The sequence below is a fragment of the Cebus imitator genome, unplaced genomic scaffold (genome assembly GCF_001604975.1).
Source record: "Cebus imitator isolate Cc_AM_T3 unplaced genomic scaffold, Cebus_imitator-1.0 Scaffold461, whole genome shotgun sequence".
NCBI classification, from domain to species: Eukaryota; Metazoa; Chordata; class Mammalia; order Primates; family Cebidae; genus Cebus; species Cebus imitator.
Genome location: NW_016107776.1, coordinates 1,393,113 through 1,406,936, shown reverse-complemented (window position 1 = coordinate 1,406,936; position 13,824 = coordinate 1,393,113). Strand labels below are relative to the sequence as shown.

The 13,824-nt window shown below is 55.9% G+C and overlaps 1 protein-coding gene across 7 annotated transcripts in view; it reads left to right on the top strand.

Annotated features, from left to right (window-relative positions):
- Positions 1 to 13,614, top strand: part of MED15 (mediator complex subunit 15) — an 83,991-nt gene extending 70,377 nt beyond the window's left edge. For 3 of the 7 annotated variants that reach the window (XM_017512107.2, XM_017512111.2, XM_037732655.1), the window contains 10 exons: positions 1,767 to 1,886; positions 8,569 to 8,705; positions 8,796 to 8,923; positions 9,115 to 9,249; positions 9,330 to 9,393; positions 10,370 to 10,436; positions 10,866 to 11,026; positions 11,113 to 11,279; positions 11,742 to 11,840; positions 12,542 to 13,614. In XM_017512107.2, coding sequence (XP_017367596.1) covers positions 1,767 to 1,886; positions 8,569 to 8,705; positions 8,796 to 8,923; positions 9,115 to 9,249; positions 9,330 to 9,393; positions 10,370 to 10,436; positions 10,866 to 11,026; positions 11,113 to 11,279; positions 11,742 to 11,840; positions 12,542 to 12,678 — 1,215 coding nt within the window. In that variant the 3' untranslated portion in view covers positions 12,679 to 13,614. The remainder of the gene's footprint in view (positions 1 to 1,766; positions 1,887 to 8,568; positions 8,706 to 8,795; positions 8,924 to 9,114; positions 9,250 to 9,329; positions 9,394 to 10,369; positions 10,437 to 10,865; positions 11,027 to 11,112; positions 11,280 to 11,741; positions 11,841 to 12,541) is intronic. The other 4 variants (XM_017512109.2, XM_017512110.2, XM_017512112.2 and 1 more) reach the window with 2 other exon arrangements.
- Positions 13,615 to 13,824: the final 210 nt, after the last annotated feature.

Here is a 13,824-nt window from a genome sequence, read left to right as displayed (position 1 = left end):
TTTTTTGAGATGGGGCCTTGCTCTGTTGCCCAGGCTGGAGTGCAGTGGTGCCATCTTGGCTCACTGCAACCTCCACCTCCTGGGTTCAAGCGATTCTCCTGCCTTAGCCTCCCAAGTAGCTGGGATTACAGGTATGCACCACCACACCTGGCTAATATTTGTATTTTTAGTAGAGACAGTGTTTTGTCATGTTGGCCAGGCTGTTCTCGAGCTCTTGGCCTCAAGACATGTGTCCGGTTCGGCCTCCCAAAGTGCAGGAATTACAGGCATGAGCCACTGTGCCTGGTCATGCATCTCATTTTCAAATGGTCCGTATACTTTTGTCGTTTAACCTTCTATTCTTGTAGTATGTGAAACAGAGCTCTAATTTACAAGTCACAGAGAATTATCATCCAGACTCCCATTATGGATATGGCATTACTGATTCACAGCTGCCCTACTGGAGCCTTGGCCACCCTGGAGGACCCTCTCTCTTTTCTGTGGACCCTTCTGCACAGCAGTTACAGTGGAGAGAGTCAGACCTGGGGGTGGGGGAGAGGTTTTTTTGGATTCCTCTGTGGGTGTTAGGAAGTAGTGAAATGTCATCACTTAATAGTGAATCCTGGGTGGTAGCTGCCTCACTCATCTGATCCATTTGTGTTGGCATTTGTAGTTGAAAGAAATTGGGCTTTCCTTATCAGGAGTTCTCAGTAATAAGAACATCAGTCAGAAGTATATTAGATTTAAGCTTTGCATACCTTGCGTTTTTTTGTTTTTCTCCTCCTGGAAAAAAAGTTTGCTTCTCTCATACCATCTGACTTACTTCCAGGCCTTTCTCCCTTGTGGAACGAGTGCTGTTGAGCACTGCTGCACTTTCAGAAGGGCTCCTCCGAAGTGCTGCAGGTAGTGGTAAATAGACTTTTACCCCATTGGGATTGCTTCTTTATGTTTCTCACCCCCAGGAAGTTCATTTGTTGCTCTGGCTGCAGGAATGAGTGAGGTTCTGGTTGGCATCTGCTATGCCGTGTCACTCCCGGCTTCGGTGCCTCCTGTGTGCCCATGGTTGTGAGTGTGGGCCACGTGTGTAAGGCCATGGTTCCCTGCAGCCACTCTCCAGCTGGCACCCATTACTGTTACTGCCACCTGTTGCTGCCTGCGCGGAAGGCTTTTCTTGCTCACCTTTGCCCATTTTTATTAAAACCAGTTCTTCAATAGATACTAGGACCAGCAGCCTCAGAGAGGCCTAGAGGAGGAGATGAGGATGGTTTGGGTTCAGGCTGCAGAGATGTGCCACTGAGAAGGAAGGATGCTGTGAGCAAGCTTCCCTGAGCTCATGGCTCAGTGGCAGTCAAGTGTTCTCATCACAAGCTTTGGTGGAATGTACTCTTTCGACATCTGTCCCCAGGAGCCTGGTCTCCCAGAAACACTAGCCCAGGCCCTCAAGTTCTGGCTCTGATGGTTCTGTGGGCTGTAGGATTCTGCTCTGTTAGCAATGTGTGTTCAGAGGTGTTTTAAGGACATCAGTGTAGGAGAGCAGCCAGTAGAATAGAAAGGTCTGGAAGCACCATTCTTGGCAACTCTTCTAGATTCCCAATGCCCAGACAGACCTGGAGGTGCTGTGGGCTTGAACATGTGGGCGACCTGCTTTTCCAGGCTGCCCCGAGCTGCCCAAGGGTCCCTCGCCCTGGTGCTCCTTCTTGCAGAGGCTACACACGCCCTCTCCACCTGCCCAGGCGCTGAGTTTCTTTGTTGCGATCACCTTGTCTGTTGTCCCTCTGTCCTCAAAGATGATCACGGAAGCCTTGGCCCAAGGTGGGATGCACGTAAGAGCCCGGTTCCCGCCCACCACTGCTGTGTCCGCCATCCCGTCAAGCTCCATCCCTTTGGGCAGACAGCCCATGGCACAGGTATTTACGGGGCAGCGCCCAGGGCATGGCTGGGAGCTCGGGGCGTCCTCTGAGCGCCTTTGTAAAGCACACCTGTCATTATCATCGCCGGTGACTGCCTTTGATGGTGGCTTTCAGAGTGCCAAACCCATAGTCACTTTTTTTCTTAAATGAAGCCAACCCCATCTTGTGCTTCTCGAGAGGATGTGAATAAATATCTGGATATTTTCAGCTTCAAATAGGCTGCAAGGCATTTTCATGGTAAAAATAAAACAGAAGCTAAAGCAGAAGTTTTGCTTTTTAGAGCTATGCTATCTAATAGTGTAGCCACTAAGCATGTGTGGCTATTTACATTTAAATTAACTAAAATTAGGCTGGGCACGGGGGCTCACGCCTGTAATTCCAACACCTCAGGAGGCCGAGATGGGAGGATCACTTGAGGCCAGGAGTTTGAGAGTTTGAGACCAGCCTGGTCCACGTAGCGACACACTATCTCTAATTAAAAAAAAAAAAAAAGTGTGTGTGTGTGTGTGTGTGTGTGTGTGTGTATGTGTATTGAAAACAAAACTCTAAAAATCAGCTAAAATTAAGTAAAATGAAAAATGCAGTTCCTTAGTCCCACCAAATACATTTCAAGCCCTTATTTGCCCACAGGTAAGCTAGTGGCTGCTGCAGTGGACAGCACAGACTCTGGAACGTGGCTATTGTGGACAAAGTGGCATTGGGCCATGCTGTTGTAGAGTTTGCCCTGTAGAGTGTGTAATTTGTAACACACATCCCCTTTCTAGGTAGAGGTAGACTTCTGTGTACATTATGCTTTTCAGGGATATGAATTCCTGGCTCTCTTTATCGTATGAAATTTGGAATTACTCCATGGTATAGTCATTTGTTTAACAAATAGTTACCACATGCATTCTGTGTGCCAGGCACTGTGCTAAGATTCTGAGAATAAAATGATGCTGAAGTTCTCTAATCAAACAGGCTTTCCATTTTAGTGGGTTTGTTGTGAAAACCTCAAATTTGCCAAAAGAACTTTACAATTCAGTTTCTGTTTTAGGGGAAATGTTTCTATAATCCTAGCAGACACATGGTCCCTGCCTATCCCTGAATGCCCATGTGCAGGCACTGTCACCACCATGGCTTGTGCAGTGACACCTCTGCAGCTCTGTTCTACAGAGGAAGAAGTGGAGGCTGAGCCAGGATGACCCTTGGTCCATGTGGCCCCAAGCCTGGTGCCACACACCTCACACTGCCAAGAGAGTGGCCTGGGCCCCCATTCAGGGCACGTTCAGTTTGCCCTCCCCTGCATACTAACTAACCTGTTGGGTTACCCCAGATGTGCCATTTACATAGTTACTGACTGGAATTTACATTCTTTGGCAGAGACCTCCCGTTTGGTAGATTTTGATTTGCAGGAGGTGGAAGTGCCTAGGATCTGCTGGTAGAAAGGCTTTGGTGAAAGAGCTTTCCAGAGGAGCAGAAGTTGGGGGTGAGGAAGTAGGTTGTGTGGCTGTGGTGGAAAGGAGGCCAGTGTGGGTAGAGGCCAGGGTGCAGTTCCTTATGGCCTAGAGGCTGTGAGCTCCACGGCCTGCTCACATGCTGCTGGTGTCTCCTTGACCAGACCCCTTTGGGTTCTGTGCTCTGTCTGCTAGAACTGCTTTTCCTCCTTTCTCATAGCCTCTGGTTCAGCATCCACTGGGTTCACAGAGTAAGGTTGGCATGTATGTGGAGGAATGACTTTAGTAGCAGCATGTAGGACTGATTTTTATAAACACAAAAAGTCCCCAGTGTTCTCAGTGTGTGATACGTGCCAGGCCTTGAGCTAAGCTCTGTGTATAGAACCTCACTGTTTCTTGTTGCAGCAAGTTGTAGTTCGAGCATATAGCCCCTTTTACAGACTGAGAGTGCCCCCAGGGAGCCACCAAGTCAGGATCGAGGGCTCAAATGAAACCCTTCCCCCTGGCCTCTGAGCAGGATTCTTCTGGAAACTCCTCACTCCCCTTCCTGCTGGGCTGATGACCTGGCTCCTCCTTTTGGTTTGCTGGGCACTCCTGGGTGGGCTCCCCCCATCCCCCCACAAGGCCAGACTCTGTCCTGGGCCTTGACTTGCCTGTACTCTTGTGTGCTGCCCACTCCCCACACCCAGCTGCTGTCGTTTCCACCTGGGCTTTTCACAGGTGGCCCCTCCCTCCTTCCCACCAGTTCCCAAACCCACTCAGTCTCTTTCTCCCCAGCCTTCCCTGGCCCTTAGATTAAGTTTGCCCTGAGTTATGCCAGCTAATAGGTCTCTCTCTAGAAGCTTCCAACCCCCAAAGGCAAGGAGGTTGGAGGGAGCAGAAGAAGGATAGAGAAATACATGATGAAGCTGAAAAAGTTAGTGCCTTGGAATAAATGCCATGGAGAATCCTGGTTTGTCCTCGTTGCCCTGTGTGGAGGAGTGAGAGCGCGGTCACGGGAAGATGCCGGCTAACTGCACACAGATTTAATCACCAGGTTCTGCCCGTTTATGCTGGCAGTGAGGAGCATACCCCTGAACCTTTGGGGTTGGTTCACTGAGGACAAATGAGGCAGTATTTAGAAAGTATTCCTTGTCCTGGCAGTAGACAAAAGCCACAGGATTTCTGGAAAGAGGAAGGAAGGCACAAAACTGAGGCAAGGTTCTGGTTTTGTTCTTTTTTGTTTGTTTGAGATGGAGTCTTGCTCCTGTCCCCCAGGCTGGAGTGCAATGGTGCCATCATGGCTGACTGCAACCTCCACCTCCTGGCTTCAGGCGATTCTCTTGCCTCAGCCTCCCGAACAGCTAGGACTACAAGTGCATGCCACCATGCCTGGCTGATTTTTGTATTTTTAGTAGAGATAGGGTTTCACCACATTGGCCAGGCTGGTCTCTAACTCCTGACCTCAAATGGTTTACCCACTTTGGCCTTTCAAAGTGGTGGAATTATAGGCGTGAGCCACCGTGCCCAGTCTTGTTCTATTTTTTTTTTTTTTTTAAAGCAGGTTTGTTCATGCTTGTCAGCTGCAAGAAAGGAAATTCTGGCAGGAGTTTAGGGAGCAAGAAAAGCCAATGGAGGGACACCCTAGAGTGGAGGCCTCCCTACTGCCCAGGTGGCTGCTCTGCAGCCCTCTCTAGTCCTGGCCTTTCCTGCAGTGGGCTCTCCCCCAGGCCAGCCCTCTATGATGGGCCGGAACACCAGGCTCCCTGGCATAGCCCCCCACACCTGGCTGTGGGCCAGCCTTGGGGATGTGAGGCATGCTGGGCCCTGTGAACCAAAGGCATTGACCTGCCCACACCAGCTAGCTGCAGAGGTGTGCTGCTGCTTTTGTGTTAATATCTTTCAATCCAGTCCCTTTCAAGAAGAGAGAGCTTATTCCAGGAACGTATCTGTTGTCTTCACCAGGAGTTGCCCCACTGTGTCCCATCTGAGCTCTCAGGAGCCAGAACCTACTGACTACGGTGTGTCCAGGTAGTGGTCCTATGGCCACTGTTCTCCCCAGCCACCTGCCCTCAGCAGTCACCAGGACGCAGTCTGGTGTCCACACTGCCCATCTGCTCTTGTTCTTTCCTTGTGGCAGCAAATTGGGTCCAAGAAAGTAGGTGGAGCTGAAAGAGTGGGAATGTACATGCCCCATGGGCTCTTCTCCAGAGGGCTTGCAGGGCCCAGGCTCCCTCCCCGGTCGTGACAGCCCATGACTGCATCTTCCTGTTACAGTGGGCACGCCTCATGGACTCAGGCTACCAGATCCAAGCAGGATTCTGTGCTGGGTGCATGCTGAACCACAGTGCCCAGCACGGTGTCCAGGGGGTGGCATAGCCCATGCCACAATGCTCCCTTGGCAGGTGTAAGCAGGCGGTGCCTTCCCCACCAGGGGCTCGTCCTTTGACTGGAGAGGTACTGTTGCCTTCTCCTTCCCTGCTCCAATACCAGACCTGACACGAGCCCAAGGGCTGGAAGGTTCTTTCTCGCCTCTCTGGCTGCCTCCGTTGAGCCAGTTCTGTCTTCAGATGAGTCTTTGAGGGGCTGCTTCTCATCCCAGGTGCTGGACTTGGACTGCCCTCCATTGACACCTGGGCACAGGGCCTGGTTTCCTGTTCTCATGGTCTTGGAAATGAAAGGATGCCCTTTGTTTTTCTTCCCACTAGAAGTCTCCCTGCCTCCCATCCTCAGGGCTCTGCTGGATGCTGGGGCAGCTGAAGAGCTGAGATAGACCTAAGTGCTGGGTGGGTGCCTGGTGGTCCCGAGGGTGTGGCTGTTGAGACTGCTGCTTCGGGCCCTGAGTGGGTGCTGGGCTTCCTGAGGTTCAAGAGCAGATGAGAACTCTCGGGTGGCAGTGAGGGCTGTGTGGTTGCCTTCCCTGCTCTGGCTTCTGCCCAGCCTGCAGCTGCCTCGCTCCTCAGAGAAGCACCGAGCTTTAGGCAGTAGACAAGAGCTGACCGTCTCCTAGAAGGGGCAACTGCTCAAGCACAGGCGCCTCTCTGGAAGAGGTGGTCAGGGAGAGGCGAGGGGAGGGGCCCTGACCTGCAAGCAGGAAGAGGGGTGAGCTTGTGAGACAGCTTTCTGGGGTGCAGGTAGAGAGCAGCAGCAAGTCAGCCACGGTTGAGGGAAAGGGAAAGCGGTGACGGGGCTGCTGAGGGCTTTAGGAGTGGCCCCACCACAGGGTGGGCCGTGCTCCACAGGGTTGGGCTGGGCAGAGTCTTTGCTTCCCACTCCCTGGTGCCGTCTGTGGTTCTCTATGGAATTTTCTGGCCTTGGGATTTTGCTTACCCCTGGATGAGTCTAGAACATGTGTTCCAGTGTCTGAGACATGCCCTCACTCCCCTTCAGCCAGGGTTCTGTAGACCCCAGCACCTTAAATGCACAGTACTTGGGTGTGAGAAACCTGCTGTACTTGTTCAACTCAGCATTTAGCAAATGAAGTAACACCAGTTCCCGTTTCTGACCTTGCTAACCTCAGCGAGAATCACTGCGAGCCATTTTGCTTCACTCAGCAGAGTGATGAGGCCCGGCAGGCCAAGGCTGGGGACTCCTGTACTCTGCCCCTCCTCTCCCAGGCAGGGGTGTCTTGACCACAAAGCATTGGGAACAGTTCATTCCATCAGTTGATGACCCACTGGGCCAGTGGCTTTGGATAGGGACCTCTGACCCAGCTGTGCTGAAAGTGCCTTGCTCTGGTCACACCCTGTGCCTTAGCCCTCCACCCCTTGGTCTCCCAGCACACGTGGCTCAGGAGCTGCCTGCACCTGTGCAGCGCTATCAGGCACACCCCATGGAACAGGCAAGACAGAGCATTTCGCTCCGGGAGCTTGGTCCAGGTGGTGCTGAAAGGGCAGTGCCACCCTGCCTTCCGCTGCCTGGTGGGGTGGGGAGGAGGGCATTCTGTTTGTGGGCTCTGGGCCTGGGCCCCAATTTGAGGAGCTGAGAAAGTAGCAGTCCTATCCCAGCACTCACAGCACTGTGGTGGAGGTGCTTGGGGTGATGTGAGCCATGGCTCCAGGCAGGCTTTCGTGTCCAGAGTGCCCCTGGAGAAGCACTGAGTTGGTCTATAGAAATGGACAGTCCAGGGGCTGGGCTTCTAGGAAGCAGGTTATAAGGGGATGCTTGGCATGGTTGACTAGGGTGTGGGAAATGCCACCAGGGGCCCTTGGGGGCCTCTGAAGCTAGCAGGGCTTTTAGGGTGCCCCCAGTGTGGCAAGGGGTTGGGACTTCATACCACCATTACCAGCACTGAGCAAGGCAGCCCTCTGTTGAGAGTCCCTCTAGGGGAGGACAGATGCCCAGGGCTGGCAGACAGCTATCCTCCCCGTCAAAGCTGCCATCTGTGCTCCACCCCAGGAGGGTTTGGGTGTTTCACACATGCTTGTCTCTGGTGCCTGAGTGGTGTGGTTTCATTCCTAGAGTTTACAGATGAAGACAGTGGTGTCCCTGGTGTGGACACTGGGGTGGTCAATCTTATTTGTGTTGGGCCCAGCAAAGCTTGGGGAGCAGAGCAGCAGCCTTGCTCTGCAGACACATAGGGCCTCAGAAGACTCAGGTGCACACCTGCGTGGCAGAACCAGGCTCTGGGCCCAGGTGTCTCACCTCTCCTTGGTGCGCTCGTGTGGGCTGATGCAAGTGCTACCATAGGTGCATGGGTGGCTCCCTGGTCCACCTTGCTCCAATTAAGCAGGTCCAGGTGGGACACAGCGTGGGACCAGCCCTGCAGCTGCATGTTTAACCACAACAGATGGCCATGGCCACTGGGCTTTTCCTTGGTGCAGTCAGCCTGGGGGCTGCAGGGGCTCATGGAAGCATGCGGGAAGACAATCCCACTGGTCAGCAGAGCAGGGTCCTCACCAACCCACAGAGCAGCGTGTCATGGGACAGGCAGGCGTGGCAGGGAAGGCCAGGCCAAGGGTATTGCCTCCCAGACTGCCCTTTTCCTCACACTCCCACGTCACAGCCCCAAAGCCTATGTCCTTGTGGGCCCCTGGTCAAGGAGCAAGGGCTTCCCTGCCCGGGTCCCCCTGCCAGCCTCTTGGTCACCTCATGCTGTGTGCCAGGCTGGGGGAGTGTGCCTGTGTGTGTGTCCAGATGGCATCTGGATGAAGACACAGGTGTGTGGTGAGGCTGTGCGGGAGGACGGGCCTGTGCGTGCGGTGGGCAGGTGGTGTGGAGGCGGGCGGGCGTGTGGTATCGCGCCGGCTGAGCCCCTCCGCTTCCAGGTCAGCCAGAGCAGCCTCCCCATGCTGTCCTCGCCATCGCCGGGCCAGCAGGTGCAGACCCCGCAGTCGATGCCCCCTCCCCCTCAGCCGTCCCCGCAGCCTGGCCAGCCTGGCTCACAGCCCAACTCCAACGTCAGGTAGGCCTGGCCTGGGGTGCCCTCCCCGCCTGGCCCTTTGAGGCTACCCTGCCTGGATCCAGCTCACATGTTTCTCTCACTTGGCTGCAGCTCTGGCCCTGCCCCATCCCCCAGTAGCTTCCTGCCCAGCCCCTCACCGCAGCCTTCCCAGAGCCCAGTGACAGCACGGACCCCACAGAACTTCAGCGTTCCCTCACCTGGACCTTTAAACACACCTGGTAAGTTGGGCCTGGGGTCTATGGCCCCATCGTGTGACCTGTACTCAGCCTGGCAGGTTGAGGTGCTGAGATCACTCCTCACCTTTACGAGGCCTCAGCCTGTACCGGGTGTGCGAGTTCTGGGGCCCTAGGAGCTCAAGCTCCCCACCTGACGGTCGAGGGCTGTGGCCTCACCTGCCTGTGTCCCGCAGTGAACCCCAGCTCTGTCATGAGCCCAGCCGGCTCCAGCCAGGCTGAGGAGCAGCAGTACCTGGACAAGCTGAAGCAGCTGTCCAAGTACATCGAGCCCCTGCGCCGCATGATCAACAAGATCGACAAGAACGAAGGTGGGCTGTGGCTGGGGCAGGGGCTGGCACCCTGGGGATACATCGGGGCTTGTGTCTTAGTGTACCCTCTTCTGTCCCAGACAGAAAAAAGGACCTGAGTAAGATGAAGAGCCTTCTGGACATTCTGACAGACCCTTCGAAGCGGTAAGCTTTGCCCACAGCCCCTGGAGGGTCCACAGGGTCATGGGTGGCCCAGCCATGGATGGATACTTGGTAATGATGTGGGTTTAGCAAGGGCACCAGGCAGCTCTTCGGGCCCTTGCCAGAGGCCTCCAAGGCCCCATTCTGGTGTGTGCCGGGGCTTCAAGCCCAGGCTTCATCTTAGCTGGTGCCCAGCCTTTGCCCTACTCCTGGCTGCTGCTGTGATCCTCATACTTGTCTGTCACAGCCAGACCTCATCCAGCCAGCAGCCAGGGGCCCAGCTTGCAATGGCCTGACCATTAGCTGGCCATGGTGGGCCTGAGCCTGCCCTGGACTTCTGCCTCTGACTTGCCAGTGACCATGGGCAGGTGACTGTATCTCAGTTACCCCATTTGTAGCCCATGTGTGCTGTCATGAAAATGAAACAAGATGGTGCTGGTAAGAAGCAGGTGGAAGGCAGGCCCGCCGGCCATGGCCTGCTGTGAGGATCAGAGCTTGGCCAGCACCTCAGAACAGCATGGGCATTGGCATATACCTCCCTCTCATCTCAACTCTGGCTCTCCCCCACCCCTGTCTAGAACAGTCTCTTTGTTCTGCTTGTCTGGATAGAATGCCAGTCACTATTGGATGGTCCTCCAAGCCTTTGTGAGTTGATCCTTTGTTAGGGTTATAGGGCTGAGCAGGGCAGGGACTGGCTTAGATGAGAATGAGGCCTTCCCAGCCTGGTCAGAGGCCTGGCCACTGTCCCTTCTCTTGACCCATGGCCTCACTCTGCTAACCAGAGACAAGTAGCTCCTGGGGGTGAGGGCTGCCTGCCTTAGACTCTGGGAACAGCTGGTCAGCTGGTGGGAGCTCCTGCAGAGGTTTCTGATGGCCGAGGCCCAGTGACAGTGGTTGGAATCCCAGATCCAAGCCTGAGAGCTGCCATTTCTCCCACCCTTCCAGCACAGAGGTCAGCCCAAGTCCCCTCTTTCTGCAGGTGTCCCCTGAAGACCTTGCAAAAGTGTGAGATTGCCCTGGAGAAACTCAAGAATGACATGGCAGTGGTGAGTGGGCTGCCAGGCACCCCTGGGGGAACCAGGGCTCCCCCAAGAGCTTCTGGGAGCGCCACTGGGAGGGGCCTTCAAGATCAGTGTGGCTGGGTGGGGGCTGGGCCTGACCAGGGACCCTGCCCACCAGGCTTCCAGGCCAGGTCTGCTGTGCTGCGTCAGAATTTGGGATAAGTCACCCTCTGTTTACGGCCCCTGTGGGTGCCTCTGCCACCTGGTGCAGAGGGGGCAGGGACTCTGGGGAGGACAGGATTTGGGGGTAGGGGTTTATTCCCAGGATCAGCCAACATTGTCTGCATAAGGGTCTAGGCTGTGAGAGAGGCCTTGGGAATCTGGCTGTGAGTGACAATGGTGCTGGGGTGGGAAGCCCCCTAAATGGGGAACCCTCAGGTCCCGGGCTGCTGACCGTGCCCATCCTGCCTCCAGCCCACTCCCCCACCGCCCCCGGTGCCACCGACCAAACAGCAGTACCTATGCCAGCCGCTCCTGGATGCCGTCCTGGCCAATATACGCTCACCCGTCTTCAACCATTCCCTGTACCGCACGTTCGTTCCAGCCATGACCGCCATTCACGGCCCACCCATCACGTACGTCCAGCTGGGCTGGGCTTTGCGGAGGGTGGCCAGCCCTGGGCTGCGTATGCCCAGTGTGGTCACCATGCCGCCTCCCCCAGGGCCCCAGTGGTGTGCACCCGGAAGCGGAGGCTTGAGGATGATGAGCGGCAGAGCATCCCCAGCGTGCTCCAGGGTGAGGTAGCCAGGCTGGACCCCAAGTTCTTGGTAAACCTGGACCCTTCTCACTGCAGCAACAATGGCACTGTCCACCTGATCTGCAAGCTGGGTGAGTGTCCAGGAGGGCCAGGGCTGGCATGGGAGAGCAAGCCTTGACCGCAGCCCCAAGGCTCTGCCATCAGAGCCAGAGGGCACAGTGCCCAGAACCCACCCTGTGTTCATGTCCCACCAGGCTGTCCACTGTGTCCTCACACACACTGGGCCCCAGATAGCCTGGCCATGCCTCAGTCCCTGCTGCTGGAGCCCACACACCCTCACCTCCTCAACACACATGTGGCTCTGCTTGTCTGGGGCCCTTAGGGGGGTGGTAGGCAGGACCTCTGGACACCCATCTACACAGGGCACTCCAGGCTTCATGTTTGGAAATCTGAGAGTCAGAGAGAACTCCAGGCTTTGCCACAAGCCTCACCAGAACCTTCCAGGGTGTGAAAAGTCCTGTTCCAGAGCAGGGCGGTGAGGCAGGGCAGGCCAGGGCTTGTCCAGGTCACAGGTACAGCCTTCTGTGTTGCAGATGACAAGGACCTCCCAAGTGTGCCACCACTGGAGCTCAGTGTGCCTGCTGACTATCCTGCCCAAAGCCCGCTGTGGATCGACCGGCAGTGGCAATACGGTGGGTAGACCCAGAGGAGCTGTCTGGAGGCCCAGGGCAGGCAGGGGTCATTGTGGAAAACCAGGCCTCCAGTGCAACATGGACAGCCTCTGCGCTCCTGCCTGTCCCTAGCTCAAGCCCCTTTCTCCCGTCTTCTGGCTCCCCCTGCACGGACAGGAGCGAGTTATCCAGTGGTCATCTGAGAAAGAAGGTCTCTGCTCCCACTATGTCCCTTCAACCCTTTCATCTTGTGTCAGGTCAGCTGTCCAGGGTGGCCATGTTCAGTGGGTAAGGGGTGAGTAAGTCCACAGCTCAAGGACAGACCCTGCTCTTCCCAGAGGCCACTGGGGAGCTTGGTGGGGCTCACGGATCCCACCAGTAGCTTGGGCTTACAGGGCCCCATCTGGATGTTGTGGCTTCAGAGAGAACCACGGTGGCAGGGGGCAGTCTCCCTGAGCCCAGAAGTGGCACACAGCAGAACCGGGCAGGTTCCCCAGGGTTGTTAGAGGCAGAGCCTTGGGCTCTAGATCCTGTTGTGATTCAGTTCTTCACTGACAATGTCGCTCTGGGAGGAGAGCCTGAAGGCCGGGCAGTGTGCAGGACATCACCTCCCTGTGCTTCGGCCCAAGGCTGGGGCTGCCCTTTCCCAGAGCATTGCTGGGTGAGCGGGGTGTGGGTGCAGTGTTGGCCACCTCAGGCTCATGCCTGCTGTTCTGTTGCAGATGCCAACCCCTTCCTCCAGTCGGTGCACCGCTGCATGACCTCCAGGCTGCTGCAGCTCCCGGACAAGCACTCGGTCACCGCCTTGCTCAACACCTGGGCCCAGAGCGTCCACCAGGCCTGCCTCTCGGCTGCCTAGCCAAGACTGCAGGGATGGCCCGTGGCCTCACTGGGGGCAAGGACACACGCCTCCTCTCAGACACTTCTAGGCGTTGGCTTCCTTAGAGAGCCTGGGGTTAGGTTAGCTTTCCTGCTTTTATCTTCTGCCTTGGGGACCTGCCAAACGAAATCCCACACCTGTACAGAACCGAGATGGGAGCAGTGGAGCGGGCTGCTTGGGGGGCGTTGGCTGACTTCTCAGAGAAGGCCCTCCATGTGACTTCTTCTAGGGAGCCAGATACGATCCTTGGGTTGCTCTCACTGTGGCCTGTCCAGGGTCCAGGTCCATCGCAGCAGCATGAGGGTGCACTCAGGGTGTTCTTAGAGCGTCTTGTGTGTGCTAGACACACCCCTACTTGTTTCCATAGGAGAACACAGAGGATGTAGGAAACCCTTAAAACACACATGGGATTCTCTGGTCAGTTTTGAGTTTAGGCTACGCTGCTTTTGGAACGTGGGGCACACCCCCAGGGAAACCTCCGAGTCCAGGGCAACAGGCCGCCTTTTGGAGGGAGAGCTGGCCCATGGGTGCTGACGGCTCCCCGCCACCAGCTGGGCCTCAGCCCTCATGGCGTTCCTGCTGAGCACTGTGGGCACCCTGGGAGAGGGACATCGGGGACCCTGTTTTCAGCACCCCTGTGCTGCTCACATGAGGGCCACGTCCCCGCTACGAAGGATGAAGAGCGAGACCCTCAGGACCTGCATCCTCAGAGCACCACACACTGCACCACACACTGCGCCACCCAGAAAGAGTGGGCCTGCCAGTGGGCCGGGGCCATGCAGGGAGCGCCTCCCTGTGTTGCCTGCCACTCTGGGCACTGGCCAGCAGCCCTCTGGTGAGAAGAGGTCCCCCCCTTTTTATGTGCACTACCCCACCATCTGTGATTGTTATAATAAATTTATTATTCCTGTGTTTGTCAGTTGTTCATCACTGTGTCCCCTTCTCCATGAATCTGGGCCCACTGTCCTGTCCAGGATGCTGTCAGCCTTGGGGCCAGCAATGTCCAGTCTGGCCCTGGACATCCTGGACCTCAGCTCTCCTTGTTTGACACACTGTCCCATTCCTTGGCCTGGTTGATCCCCCAGCTTCCTGGCAAAGTTCCTGCTCTCTGAGGTAGGAAGGGGT